The sequence below is a fragment of the Harmonia axyridis genome, chromosome 3 (genome assembly GCF_914767665.1).
Source record: "Harmonia axyridis chromosome 3, icHarAxyr1.1, whole genome shotgun sequence".
Classification (NCBI taxonomy): Eukaryota; Metazoa; Arthropoda; class Insecta; order Coleoptera; family Coccinellidae; genus Harmonia; species Harmonia axyridis.
In genome coordinates, this window is record NC_059503.1 from 13,356,931 (window position 1) to 13,372,955 (window position 16,025).

Below are 16,025 nucleotides of genomic sequence, written 5' to 3' on the forward strand. Positions count from 1 at the left end.
CAAATGTCAGTGATTTCGGAATTTTGATTCGAAACTGAATCCAAATGTTTGAGTTGGTATTTATTTCATTTTTTGAGTCGACGAATAAATTAGTTGATGGGACAAAACTAGCACAGATATGATTATGGCATTCATTTCTTTTCAATTCGAAAATACTAAAACCAAACCTATTGAAACCTTATAGTAGGTTATGAGAAACAACACGAAAATTCATGCTATATAATGACATAACGTGAGGAATGTATAAACGAAGCATACTTTTCTATAAAATACAAATGAATTATTCTGGATGAAGGTTAGGTTAGGTTAGGTACAAATGAATTATTCTGGATGAAGGTTATCTAATGTGAGAAACCTTGAAAATTAAACCTTCTACAACTAGGAACTAGGACTCATTTGAATTCAATGGTTTAATTTGTAATTCATCAAAAGATTTAATTTTTTGAATCAACCTTGATCTTAAACTTAAAAGTAACGGGTGTTTTTTTTCGAGGTATATAACTTTAAGTAGGCATTACTGTTCAATATGGCGACCGATTTAACAGCTGTCAAACGATTTATTCTCTGGTTGGGTTGGCAATTCATCATGAATAGACTCACGCCTGAACAACGCTTGCAAATAGTGCAATTTTATGTCGAAAATAATGGGTTTGTGCGGAATACGTATCGCGCACTAAGTCCATTTTATTTTGTTCATCGATGAAGCGCACTTTTGGTTGAATGGTTACGTCAACAAACAAAACTGCCGCAATTGGTGTGAAGCTAATCCCCAAGTGTATGTCGAAACACCGTTACATCCAGAAAAACTGACTGTTTGGTGCGCTTTATGGGCTGGTGGAATCATTGGTCCGTACTTCTTCAAAAACGATGATGGCCAGAACGTTACTGTCAATGGTGATCGGTATAGAGCCATGATTACTAACTTTTTCATTCCTAAATTGAACAACCAGGAGCTGTGGTTCCAACAAGACGGCGCAACATGTCACACAGCTCGTGGCACAATCGATTTATTGAAAGACACGTTTGGTGACCGCCTAATTTCACGTTTTGGACCTGTGAATTGGCCTCCAAGATCTTGTGATTTAACACCGCTAGACTACTTTCTGTGGGGCTATGTAAAGTCATTGGTTTATGCGGATAAGCCACAAACCCTTGACCATTTGGAAGACAACATTCGCCGTGTTATTGCCGATATACGGCCACAAATGTTGGAAAAAGTAATCGAAAATTGGACGTCCAGATTGGACTACATCCGAGCCAGCCGTGGCGGTCATATGCCAGAAATAATATTTAAAATGTAATGCGATAAATAAAATTCATGTCAATCGAATAATCCATCGTTGTTTTATTGCAATTTGAAGTTTTATAGCTCTAATAAAACATCCTTTAGTTTAAAGCACTTTCTTTTACATTTTAGCTGTGTATTCTAATATAATTATTGATGGCGCCCACTCAACAAGCTCCTTGGAAGCCGGCTTTCAGTCTATTTACAGGTGGGCAGCTCGGGACTCGGCCGCCTGACTGTAAATCAAAGACTGAATTTGACTGCTCGACTGGAAGACGCTCTGAATGCTCGAAATCGGGAGCCCGGTGAGTAGCGGGTTTAAGAAGGACAGCACCTATTATGAAAACTACGAATATTTAGAAAGTTGTGACAAAAAAATCAATTTAGTGAGTCTATTGAGTGAAGATCTACTAATTTTTTGGAACATAACGTTTGTGTATGTTAATGCTCAATTTTGTGAAAGAAATTAGATACATGTATCAGTGATTTGAAGAAGCGCCCAAAAGCTTCTAACTTCCCCTCCAAAACACAACATTTCCGGCGTTTTTCACCTAAAAAATACCATCTAAAGCTCCACACACTACAATTCACAACTACCACGTACAACTTTATTCATAGAATAAGACGATCTATTTTAATCCATCAACTTGAACTCGACTTCTTTCCCCATCACGTCATGCAATGCATGTTCGAAATATAAACTAACCACAGTTGGAAATAATCAAGATTCCTCGACGCGAAGGGAAGTCTCGCCCCATTATCTCCAGGTGAGGCGGAAGGAGCAATCAAACACAAGATCGCCGCGACGCTGCTGTCACAGAACACAGACGACGCCTGCGCGTGCGCCCGCATGTACCGACTTGGCGCCGTGCCGTGCGACAGAATAGTTACGTCCCAACCGTCGCGATGCAATCCAGACGCACCGACCGGAAGCGCTGCTGAGCGAGCGGAAGCGCGGAAAAGCCGCGGGCGTCGGCAGCCTTCGGGAAAGTTTGTTGTGACGGCCGCCTCGGGAAATTCACGTGTGCGCGCAAGTTTCGCGGACAAGTCCGGGGGTGTGTGCGGCCTTTAGTTCAAAAATATTGCACAATGGTTTTTTTGACGGGATCCCGTTGAGAAATGGTAGATGTTTGTGTGGATAAAGTGTAACTGTAGAATTTGTTTGTCGATGTGCTTCTCGGAGTTGCGAAATTGGTAATTGTTGGCAGCTGCGGTTCAGAGAGTTGCGAGTTGTGTCTTCGAAAATAAACTTGTCAGGCCGAAGTCTTACTAGAAATAGGATTTCGAAAGTGCGGAAGATTGTGGGGATTAATATAGGGAGGCTGAATTAATCTGGGAAGATATCTCAATTGTTGGATAAGAGTTTTTTGACATTTTCAGAGTTTCGTAGTATTCTGAATGTTAGCAATTGCACACAAATAATTTTATTATTTCATCTTCAACTTTTGTATCAGTGTAGCCATTTATTGTTGTATCAAATTTATGCAAGAGTATAATTTTTTCTGATAAAAGCTCTGGACGACTTAAGTATGGATTTTTCTTTCATTTTGTGGATTCTGTTGAATAAGAGTTAGTTAACAATTTCAAAGTTTCGTAGTTTTCTAAACATTGCCAATTCCACTCAAATCTTCACTAATTCATTTCACTACTATAGTGTTAGTTTACCCAACTGATTGTTGTACCAAATTTATGCAAATAGCCCTCATTTTTTCCTAAGAAAAGCTCTAGGATGGATTTTTCATTCGTGCTTCATATTCAGGAAGTTTTGAAAACATTTTTTCCTTGGTTGAATCCAAATTTATATCATTGAAAATGAATAAGATAATATTAAGATCAGTTATGCAGATTCAAGAAAAGCAATGTTTTTTAGTCTTTTCTGACATTTCAACTGAAGCTATCCATCATCTTATCAATTAGGTATCTAAAAATATTCCTTAGACAAAGCCCCAACTGCACAGAAGAGAATGAGCTGTCTGAGTGTTCTGACTAATTATTCTCAACAAATTTACAAATCCCTCTGAATCTTACTCAATTCTTATGCGTCCATCGAATTTAGTCAATGCAAATAATCATTTTGATATTTCTATCGTTTTCAAATCATTGTTCACTCTTTCATAGACTATCATCTTTCCTCTTACATTCAATCTTATGTACCACAAAATCAACCAAAACAGTTATTCTTTGAATATTGTTTTCACCATTTTATAACACGCAGACATCATTTCAGAAATATTCAGTTCGTATTTCTAAATGGTGACGTTCCTGTATAAAAATGTGTATAGCGGAATTTACTGCAAAAATTATGACAGCACCGTTTCTGAGTAATCTTGTTAAAATCTTCATGACATGTTCTCCCATAAAGTGTCAGCGTTCAGAAGCAGTAGTAAACCTAACTGTTGTCATTTCTCATATCAAAGTCTATCTAAGATTAATTATTACGTTACATGATCATAATCTTATTCTTCAGGGGCTTGCATAATTTGTTGGTCACTAGGTTACTGAGCAGATTACGTACAATGCTTCTAGTCGAACAGCATCCAAAATATAAGTATTTCATTTTCACTCTTATTGAAGACCGTCATTTCTCTGACTTTTCTGAGAAGCTTTTTGAATGATTTGCAGTTAAAAAACTTGAACTTACGGAAATGCTTGATTACAATACCTTTCATTAATTTCTCCTATGGAAATTTTTATTGAAAATGAAATCAATGGGAAAAAATGGGATATTTCCGAAATGTTTTTCTTCTTTCAGTTTTCAGAAAACTGATCTCCTTCTCATCTTATAAATTGAAGTTTGAGCTTGCTTTTTTTTTCCTTCATCTCCTTAGTATATTTCTGCATTGTAGAGAATGAATATAGTCTTTCGAGACTGCATTGCTTTTTTTTTCATTTTGGCCGGATTCTGAGCTTCTGGGGATATGAAACTTGGTCCGAATTGCCCTTCGGAGATATTACATGGAATTTTGGGTGAACTTCGAAAATGGACAGTGTACTCTCCACTTTATGGTCATTAAGAGACCCTCGTAAATCAATTGAGGGGTTGATAGACTATCTGAAATTCCGTTTATAGAGAGCAGAAGTTAATTCAACTCAACTTGGGATGAATTGCAATTATGAATGTGTTCCTACCCTATAAATTCCAGAAGCTCGACATATTTGGGATTATACGAATTATATCCGGAAAATTTTCCAGAGATAAAATATTCTGAACTTTATTTTATTTATTGAAATCATAATTTAAATATATCTGAACAACAAGGTGATACTATGCATCATCATAATATTTAAAAAATGAAAAATTTTGAATTATTTCGGTGTAATTGTATTCATTACAATCGTGGTACTTAATACACGTTTAAAATTTGTGTATGCTAAGTAGTTCAAATATTTTCTTGAACGAATCTGAGCGTTTATTATTGGAAATAATGACCTAAAATAAAATAATTTTTGAGTATTCTGTTTCAAAGAATTCCAGATTTTTCTTTATATTTTGGGGTTAAATCATCCATCAACCTCCTAATTATCTGAAAATATTTCTGGAACAAAGCTCAACCATTTGCGAGAGGATAAGCTATCTGAGTGTTTTGAATAATGATCTCAACCAAATTGAAAAATCTCCAAATCTTATAGATAATGGCTCGTTATAATCTTCTAGCTCTGTGGAGTTTCAACTATTTGTTCTGAATTACAAATAAAAATGTCAAAAATTTTCCGAAACTATTTGGACTGGCATTTCCATACCTCTGGTATAGTTCATTTATGTCAGCAATAGCATGACATCAGCGATTCTGTAAGATTAATTATCATTCTTTCAAATTCTGATGAATCAAATATTTTATGTTACGTAAATGCCGATAAGCATTAGTTTAGCAGATGGAAATAATCAAAAGTAATCTTTATTGCGAAATCAGAAAAAGTACATTGACTGACAACACAAAGTTCAGAAATTGCATAGTTTTGTGTGCGTTTTCAAGATGGATAGGTACAGTTGGCATCTCGGATACGTCATCAGTGACGTCATGACAATGCTAAAATAAATACACTATAATACCGAAGCAGCAAGCTTTTTTGAATTTTTATACAATTTCCAAGTATACACATCTTATTTATTCACTTACTCTCCCTTCCTTCATAGAAGTTTCACCCCGTTTTCTCCAAATTGATCCAAATATCTCCTTCGCAATTTTCAGTCACGTAACTTCTTCCTCGATAGTTCTCACCACCCCAAAAGCAAAAGAACAGTCGAAAACTTCGCAAACGCGCTGTTGAAAGGAAGAATTCGTTCATCGTTCGAAACCGGGCGGACTTTTCTATAAATGGGGGCCCGAAAGTGTGCTCACGTGAATTATTTCCATGGAATTCATACCTGTCGAGCCTGCCGTTACATAAGTCGAGAACCCTTCGACAAGACTGGCGTATGCCATAATTCTCCCTCGAAAAGTCATGTGATATCGTGGAAATGATGCGAATCGATGAACCTCGGGGTGCACGCCACTGAGTTATGACCGTGCAATTGAAAAAATGAATGGATTCGTGTCCAGTGATGAAGATAAATTCGATGGGAATTAATGAACCCAAACATATTGATGAATACTGAGTGATATTAGAGTTGTTACACATTTAGAATTATTTATTTCTTGGACATTTTTCATAATTTTGTCTAAATGTCTGTAATTTTCGAGTTTTGAGCCGGGAATATCTCGAACAATAATGTTCGACGTCTGCCCGACTCATAGTACAATAAACATAGATAGGGGAAGCATATGCTGCCATTTTCAGTAAGCAAATTTTGTCCACAACATGAAATATCAAATTTGACATGAAGCGAGCGGAAATGAAAACATATCATTGATACGATATTTCACTCAATTCTCGAGGTTCTCCACAAAGAACGCACTTCGTATGTCCCATAGTGAATCAACATTTCATATTGACTCGAAATATATTGAAATAAACACCTAAATATATCAGAAATTCAGAAAACAAACTTCAAGCGCGCCAAACGACGTGAAACAACCGATGACACTAAGAGAGCAAAACTTGCCAAATCTTGTATTTCAGCAGGTAGATACAGAAAATAATAAATATTCTGCTTATTATAAATTCGACAATTAGGAAAAATATGGGATTCCAAATATTTAAGTTTGCATATTTATTCGGGAATCACTAAAATAAATATATTTCATTCAATATAATATACAATCATAATGATATAGTTAAATTATGGATTTGAAAATAATTCACAATGTAGAGGTAGGTACAAATGAAAATGAGAGATTCCTCGGGTCATTTAAAAAAAAAAAGTCCTGGGCCCGCAAACGCTTTCTTATCGAGATACAGGGTGTTAAAGTTTGATTTTTTCAAGTTTTTTTCTCATAGTACTTTTCCTGCACAAGATTTAATTTAAATTTGGCATAGATATTCCAACTTGAAATTTATATCATGTGTTATGCTAATTTTGAATGCAAATCTACAGGTTGATCTTTTTTCTGGCTTCTTTCATACAGAACATTTTTTTTGGTGGACTATACTCATAGTTCAGGAAAATGTAAAAAGAAACGATGATCCAGCTCTCCTTTTTTTGGTTTCTTGCAGTTTTGTCGTATCTGCTAACGATTCAGAGAAAAAAAAATTCAAACAATTCAGTAGTAATCCTCAGAAAAATCCAAATCATTATAAATATGCAGTTAGTGAGATGTGATCTTGGATGTGATGAATGACTGAATTATGTTCTGGAACTTATTTTAGTCAATTTGTAGCGAAGATTAATACAGATTCGATAAAATGTTCTAATCGTCAAAAAAAAGAAGCACTACAAGAAACTCCCTGTATCTCTAGACCAAAGCGTTTACAGGCTCATATTCTTAGGACATTTTTTTCTTGGAATTATCCAAGGAATCCCTCATTTTGCTTTGTACCTCCAATTAAGGAACAACCTGTTTACAAGAAAACTCGTTACGCCTGAAATTTTTTGCGCATTGTTTTTTGAAAGATGAACTAATCAGTTTTGACAGTTTAGGCAATCCCTATGTATGAATTCTATAAACCATTCTTCCAGTTGAATATGCAGTTATGAATCATCCCAACAAAAATGCAACCACACTGTAGTTCAAACAATGTTGGTACGTGAACGTTAAACTTAAACTTTTTCCATATTCAGAACTCTGCGCTTATATGTTGGACCTTGAACCACTGCGTGCCGATTCTAAGAACATGAGCTTTGCAAAATTGCCAATAAAAAATTGCCATGTGCTTTCTCTGTTATAATTCAACACCCACCGTCTTACTAAAAGCGACTGTTTTTGTATGACCAGTTTTTCTAAGAACACTCACTGGGATTTTTAAATGATTTGTTTTCTGTCCAATATATCTTCAAGTATTTCTAACAGCTGAATGCAATATTTTCAAAGCCAGGCTACTGGGCTATTAATGGATTGGATCAAAGAAGATGGCCGATTAGTTGATGAAATTTATCAGTGATTTCCTCAGCTGAAAGGTGAAATCAAAGGAAGGATGATCCAAATTTAGAAGTTGTGCTAATTGATTCTGATAACTGAATATTTTCTATTGCACATTGGAAGATTGGATTCTCAGTTTAATAATTTTTCCTCGCTTGTCCAATCTCTGTGACTAAATGTGTGCAATTTCCTGATTACCAGTTGTGAATGATTTGCTTCGATTTTCTAATGGAGAAGGCCAAAATCAATTCTGTACGTCCAACCGGCTGGCTACTATGTTCAGTGAGAATCTATAACTTGATAGAGACTTTCTAGGTCCAGGGTGTGAATATCTCAATAGAGTTGGTTAATAGGCAAAATGATTTTCATGGTTCCGAAGTTATATTCATATGCAATTTTTTTGGTGAATAATTGAAAAAATATCCTTCCATTCGAACTAATTCAGAAAGAAGCAGTTTAAACGTTAATGATAAATTTTGTTAGGATCGAAAAAATGTCTAGATACCTATAAGGAGATAAAATAAGGATGGAATGTTCGTCAAATCAAAATAGACGAATTTGAATACAGAATGAGAAATCCTTCGGATAATTTTGAAATAAAAAGGTCCTATAAACGTGGGTTCCATTGTTTTCGAGTTGAAGTTCTTAAAGTTTTATTTTTTCAAGTTTTTTTCTTATAGCATCTGCACTCCACAAGATATTTAACTGAAAATTGGCATAGATATTCCAATTTAGAGTTTACATCCCATGAAATGCCAATTTCGATTTAAAATTCACAGGCTTATTTTTTTTGGAGCAGTGTCCGCTTTTTTCCTCTAGAACGTCTTTCTGATGAACCACTGGTAGTTTGAAAAATGTAAGAAGAAACTTTGATCTAGTACTAAAGTCTTTGGTTTTTAATAGTTTTCTCGTATGTGCTACCGATTTCGAAAAAAAATTCAAACAATTCTCTCGAAAACCTCAAGAAAATCTCATCAATTATCATAAATATCCAGTTAGTTATCAATGAAGTAATTATTAGGTAGTTTTGGTGCTTATTTGCTGGACCTGTAGCGATTTCAAAAAGGACTATCCAAAGAATCTCTCATTTTCGTTTGGCCAAATTAGGAACATCTCTATATAGACATTGTGTTGAAAATTTCATTCGATATTTTTAAGAAATTTATATCTGACCAGAAGGCTTCAACTTCAAATTTATGTTTAGAAAACTACATTAGTAGTATGGTTCATTTTTCATTTGAAATTTCGTGGAAAAAGTGCATCAATAACAATTTAAAGAACTGCCCAAAAGCTCCTGACCTCGAGTCAAGGTTTTTCTTGTTTTTAGTTCTCAAAAACGCCCAACTTCAGATATATGAATAGCCAAAAAAAAACGGAAAAAGGAATTGAATATAAGAAACAGAAATTCTGCGGGGTATAGAAGAAATCGAGACCTTTCAGCAATTTGTCGAGAACTTAATTAATTGGTGTTCCCTCTACATTATTAATTGAACCGTTAATTGATTTCTTTAATGAAGAGAGTACAACATCCTTGCGAAGAGTTTACTGAAAGGTTCATGTTCGCCTTAGAGGAGAGAAGGTTCGAAGTTCATTTAAGCGCTCGCTATTAAAGATCTGTTTTATCCCAGGAAGGTGAAAGCTGAAAGTTTCGAACAAACTGTGCCGGAAGAATTTATTGCAGTCAATTAGGTTGAAGTATTAAAACAATCTGTCCTTCCTGATTGGGGATGATTAATGCAGTTCTTTCCGTGAAATTCCTCAATTTTGAGGAAAAATATGTGTTTTTTCCCCAACGTTTTGGGACATGTGTAATCGAAAAAAAAAAAGAAAAAATCATTTACTGACAGAACTTTTTGTTTTTACTCATTGTTATATTTTCATTGAAAGACATTGATATCTTGATTCGTTCTAGAATTACAGGGCGTTTCTGAAAAATGACTCTTTGAAATATTTCCCAATATCTTGGTTTCTGTTCGAGATATTCGAAAAATTCCACAACGGTTTTTTCAGTAATTTTTATGGTTCATATGATACTCATAACGGATCATACATACAGCGAAATATTCGAGAGTCATTCTTCAAAAAACGCCCTATAACTCTTAAACGAATCAAGAAATCTATCTATTTTTTGATATCTAATTTATTTATTCAATTTTGGTATACTAAGGAATACTTCCAGAAAAGTATCCTCTGATACATTTTCCGAACAAAGAGATCGGTGGCCTTTGAAGTTTTTTTCTAGATCTTTTTTTTAGTTCTTGAGATGCTCTCAGTGAGCATAGAATTTGGGACACCCTGTACAATGTCTTTCATTGTACAAGAAAATATCAATAAGTAGGTAAACGCCAAAATGTCTCTTACCGTTACTCTGTATGAAATTTTGATTGTATACAAGTTTTGTATAATAACGGTCGTCCTTCCTAATATATTACTGGCCATAGAAAAGCCAATACTGTTTAACATTATAATAGTCTACTCAAACTAAAAGTAATGACAAAAAATTGGAAAATTCCACCGACAACTTCTTCATTTACAGGGTGAATTATGAACTAAACGAATTTTATTTTGAATAATGTTGGACTCACCCCGTATCTAACAATGTTTTTCATTAAAAACAAGTCTAAAATAATAACCTTATGCGTAAGTAATATGTGTCACGCAAAAGTATTTTATTCAAGATGTTTTCCTACGAGAAATCTTACTTTAAAGAAACCTCATTTTCCAACTTCGACACCCTGTATCTCGAAAACTAAACATATGAAAGCAAAATTAACCTGTGACAATTTTTCATTAGGCTGGCCTGATCCTTTACTTATTGGGTGAATTTTCAAACTGAGCATTCGAGATCTGAATCTATCCTGAAAAGTTCAAGTTTATAGGTTTTTTTGTTTACGATTTGCTGGTCGAATGGACAAAATTGAATTTGACCATCGGATTTGGCATCATTGAGATGGATTCCACGAAGAATCTCATCATTTGAGAATATTCCTGGCTCTTAATTCGGAAAACACAGACATATTTTCGAAATGATGTAGCCTTCATTTGAATAGAACGAGCACATAAAAATATTATATGGGTAACATCTATAAATTCATCTGCAAATACACTTCATATTTTATGGATTAGGAATGCATTCAGCTCAGCGCAATACAACTTTTCCTTTTCGTTCTCGTCATAATATTCCTTTGTTTATCCAGTCGGCAACACCTCTACTTCGTTTTATGTTCTGTGCTCCGACTATTGACTACAATTATGACTTCCTCGAATTCTGTGCAGCTATTTCATTTATTTGGAGTTCAAATTTTAAAATTATCCGTGTCGACCTTAAATCTGTCAAGAAGAGAACGTTCTTCGATGGCTCGAACAATGTTTCCATTCTTTAAGCACGATTGAACTGGTTAATAAGTATGAAAGAATGTGTTTTTTTTAGCGCGCCAGCAACACAATTTAATCAATATGAAGTAGGTGTTTACGAATCATTACTGTCGTTTTAACGCGTTTAAATTGGGTTTGATAGAATTTTTTTCCTGCCTGAAGCTAAGAATTGCTTTAAATTTAAAGCCTAGAATGGTATAATGAAACTGGTGATTCACACATTTCAGTATATGGATCAATGTGCTTTCATGCTAAATTATAATATGAACAAAACGTCAAATTAACAGTCCGATAGCTCTGAGATCATTTCAGGATTCTTTTATATATTTATAGGTTTTTCAACAGTTTCATAGACGCAGATTTGTCAAAAACATCCCGTTACCGGTTCTTCAAAAATGTCATCCTTTTCAAAGATATTGAGTTCTTCAACTTCCAGATCTCTACAACAGACAACTACTTCCTTATTTCGAATGGCACACTCAGTATATCATTGCATCATTAGATAGTTTTTTATGATAATTTCGGCAATATGCCATATCTTGGTAAAAACCCAACGGTTCATGAGTTAATAGTATTCTTATGAAAAAAAAGTTGGCGACGGAGACTCACATTTTTTTGAATATTTCTGCAGAAATTTTTTTTCTCGAAAAATCTTTTTAATTTTCAATTCTGCAAATACGTAGTATTATATAAGACTGTTTGCAGTTTGGATCAAGAATGTACAGGGTGTTTGAAAGAAGATCATGAATTCGGACAACTGAGTTTTACAAAACTCAACATCTTCAAATTAGAACCTTTTTATTTTGTCTAGTATTGAGATTTTTACAGAAATTTAGTGATGGTTTCACATAATAACTGAACAAAGTAACAAGTTATTTGAAGATTCTGGCACCAGCATACTATTCAAACGAAAAAATAAATTCAAATTTGCGGAGCTAGACTCGATATTTTTGTGGAGTGTGATACATTCATTGTTGAATTAATTATTTTTTTCTTTATAACCTCATAAGGAGAACCAATATGGCGTCCATAAGGAAAAAATTGACTATCGCATCTCTGAAACAATGGAAAACAGAATTGAGATGCTTTCACTCTTGGAGGTGACTATGTTGAGGAATCATTTTGGTTCAAGTATATAAATGTACTGCACAGAGATAAGAAATATACACGATTTTCTCAGAAACTCTTGAACTACCTCAAAGGAAATGAAGTCTATCCTAATCCTCCTCAATTTTCTCTCCAGATGTGTCCTCAAACCATTTCAAACCTACAATTTGTATTCCGCTTCAAAACAAATTGAAACACTAACATTTGCTCTCGTTTCTGTTCTGTTAATCAAACATTCAACTGAAACTTCAAACGTTTCAACGTTTTTCTAAAATGAAATTCTCACGTCAATTACACTGAAGTGAGCTCTTAGAGGACTGAGTATTGCGTAAAAAGGGTTTAAAATGGAAATGAAATTATACTGGAATTTAAATTTCGAGCATTTTGATTTCGAACGAAAAGTTTGAAGCAGAGACTTGATGGATGTGATGGGCCCATTATGTTGCTTTTGTCTGTTTTAGTCTTACTTTTAATGCTTGAGAAATTTTCATTCGAAGTATATGAAAAAGCACAGATACAAAAATTTGTTCTTCCTAAGTTTTTCAGGAATTAAATGAGTTCAGACGTAATACTTCATATTAAACGATCAAGTTAGAAGCACATCGACATAAATAATTTTCAAATTCATTTAAAGTCAATCGACAGAAATAGTACCTGTCGAAAATGGTCAGTCAGAAAATCGAGAATATAAAATTACAACTTCGACATATATTCAAGTCTTTCTGATAATTCTGATCATTTTCGGAAAATCGTAAAGGCTATTCTAGTCGATTGATCAACTATCGAAATTCATTCCCTTCTCCCTTATTAAGAATTACAATTGCTTCAGTCAGTCGAAGTTGAAATTGGATGCCCGAAAAAAATAGAAGTTTCGAAATGGGTTAGTGCGTCTATCGAGATTGAACAAAAGACTTTTGACAAGTGAAAGAAAAGTGTCGAAATGTTTCCCGGATGTATAAGAGGTCCAAGATCGACCCACGGTTCTACCGATGACATCACAAAGCAGACAAAGTCAATAGTTCAGGTAAGGATTTTTTTTAACTTAATTGTGTTGCACCAAGGATTGATTTATCATACATATATTTGATTGATTCGATTTACTTTATGGAAATCAATTTCATATGGAAAAAATTATAAATTTCCATATAATTCACAATTTTTTATTTTTTTATAGAAATTATTCCATTTATGGTTTGCCAAGTAGACGAAAGGGAGGGGATTGCTGACAGATAAAATTCAACTTTTTGAGTGCAATACGATAATTCTTTTACTTATGACAATATTCTTTAAAAATATAACTGAGACCTCAAGGTGTATGAAAAATAATATTCTGAAATTGATCCGAATATACTTAGAAATCTTGAAAACACAAGGTGGTATGAGCATGAGAAAAAAACTACAAGATGATGAATAGAACCTCCCTTGGATATAAAGAAGCACTGAAATGATTATACAATGTTTGTTTCATGTTTTCTATCCTGAATTGCTTGGCCTTTGTGAGACTTTTTAGAAGCTTAAAAAACACTCTACAACCAACACGCTGAAATGGGAAGTTTTTTGAAGTATTTACACAGTTGGGGCCTTAGAGTAATAAACATAGATAGAGGGAGCATATGTCATTTTTAGTGAGCAAATTTTGTCCCCAACATGAACTATCGAATTTTACATGAAGCTCGCGGAAATGAAAACATATCAGTGATACGATATTTCACACAATTCGCGAGTTTCTCCACAAAATAGGCACTTCTCATGGCTCATAAGGAATCAATGTTTCATATTTACTCAAAATATATTGAAATGAATACATAAATATATTAGAAATTCAGAAAGCAAACTTCAAGAGCGGCAAACAACGTGAAAGAACCGATGACACTAGGAGAGCAAAAGTTGCCAAACCTTGGATTTGAGCAGGTAGATACAGAAAATAATAAATATTCTGCTTATTATAAATTCGACAATTAGGAAAAATATCGGATTCCACATACTCAAATTGGCATATTTAATCGGTAATCATTACGAAATATGATAGTATATTGTGCAACAAGTGGGGAAAGTCCAACTTTTCTCGCGAGTGTGGAAGTTTGTGGCACGAGCCTGAAAGGCGAGTGCCGCAAACACACGAGCGAGAAAAGGACTTTCTCCACATGTTGCACACTATACTTTTCATACAACTGCACAAATTTCAATAATTCAAGTAATGGACTTGATTCAAATCAAAATGACCTTCGTTGACAGTATGTGCTAATTTATTGCGTTTCCATAGAAACGACTCAAAAACCCAATTTCATTGGTCTACCAAGGGAGGTGTGGGCAAAGTGACGTGGGGAATAATATTTCCCACAGTATGCGCAATACATAGTTTTGCAATTGAGTAAACTATGCAGAATACGCTACTTTTCATAGCAGTTGTAGGAAAAAATTTATTTCATTCAATATAACATACATTCTTAACGATATAGTAAAATTGTGGATTTGAAAATATATCACAATCCGACAACGTAATCTAACCATATTGGGGACATGTAAAAATTGCGTATACTTCCTCCATATATGTTTATTACTTCATGGTTGAAGCTAATGACAGAAACAATGACGTAAAAATAGCACTATGCACCAAGTATAGTATTCCCGCATGATTGCCATTTTATCAACTGTTCTCGTATCGCACAGTAGTCTAGATACAATTGAACAACTAATTGATCCCAAAATAGATCAGAAGAGATTCAAACATCTGGATCTGTTCCGTGATATATTATGTCATAATGAAGCTCCTAGTTTACACTATTTGTTTGCCGGAGCACAAGTCTGTTTTATTTTGGAAGATGCATGCCATGTATAATGGGATTTGTTCTGGAGAAATGGTTGTAGGTAATGGCGTTAATCAGTTTTTTTATTGAGGAAATAGGCTGATGTTTTGAGTGATTTGGGAATCTATTCGAGGCTTGGCTGGACTAATTGAGGTATCAATTAGTGCAGGGATCATTTGATATGACTGCAGTAGGATGAGTATAAAATATCTGGAAAACTTAACGATATTCTGCTTGAATTTTCTATGGTTCTGCATATGCTATCCACACGAAATTTTGCTCACTGCTCGAATTAGTTTATCTTTATATATGTACACGCAAACACCATCGGATCTATTGTCACGGAAATATTAGGTATTTCATTCCCAAAATTATTTTTTCTGCTTATGTGATCAAATTGAAATTGGGCACGAAGCTAGAAATTATTGTTATTTTATATGAATACATGAAATATCAACTTCGTCGGTTCCATGGTCACGAACATATGGAGTAAATTTGTTCACTATTCGTCTCAAATGTTATATACATAGTTCTGATCACGCGATCAGTATGAAATTCTGCAAATTTACTATATGTGACATTGGATTAAACCATTGCTCCATCATTTGAAGAAAAAAAGGTGCTGTCTCATCAAGACAATGCGCCGTGTCACAATTCAATGAAAACAATGGCAAAATTGCATGAATTGGGCTTCGAATTGCTTCTGCATCCACCGTATTCGCCAGATCTGGTCCCCCAGCGACTTTTCCTTGTTTTCAGACCTCAAAAAAATGCTCGCTAGAAAGAAATTTAGCGCTAATGAAGAAGTAATCGAAACTGAAGTCTATTTTGAAGCGAAAGACAAATCGTACTACAAAAATGATATCGAAAAGTTGGAAGATCGCTATAATCGCTGTATCACCCTCGAAAGCAACTATGCTGAATAATAAAATCGATTTTTGTTTTAGTGTGGTATACCAGGGACTTTCCAAATGGCCTGTTAGTTAACTATGA

The 16,025-nt window shown here is 34.4% G+C and overlaps 1 protein-coding gene across 3 annotated transcripts in view; it reads left to right on the forward strand.

The window, feature by feature from the left end:
• Nucleotides 1-2,174: 2,174 nt before the first annotated feature.
• The window catches only part of LOC123677155 (protein sickie), a 190,000-nt gene continuing 176,149 nt past the window's right edge, over nt 2,175-16,025 (forward strand). For 2 of the 3 annotated variants that reach the window (XM_045613695.1, XM_045613697.1), the window contains exons 1-2: nt 2,175-2,407; nt 13,038-13,249. In XM_045613695.1, coding sequence (XP_045469651.1) covers nt 13,166-13,249 — 84 coding nt within the window. In that variant the 5' untranslated portion in view covers nt 2,175-2,407; nt 13,038-13,165. The remainder of the gene's footprint in view (nt 2,408-13,037; nt 13,250-16,025) is intronic. The other variant, XM_045613696.1, reaches the window with a different exon arrangement.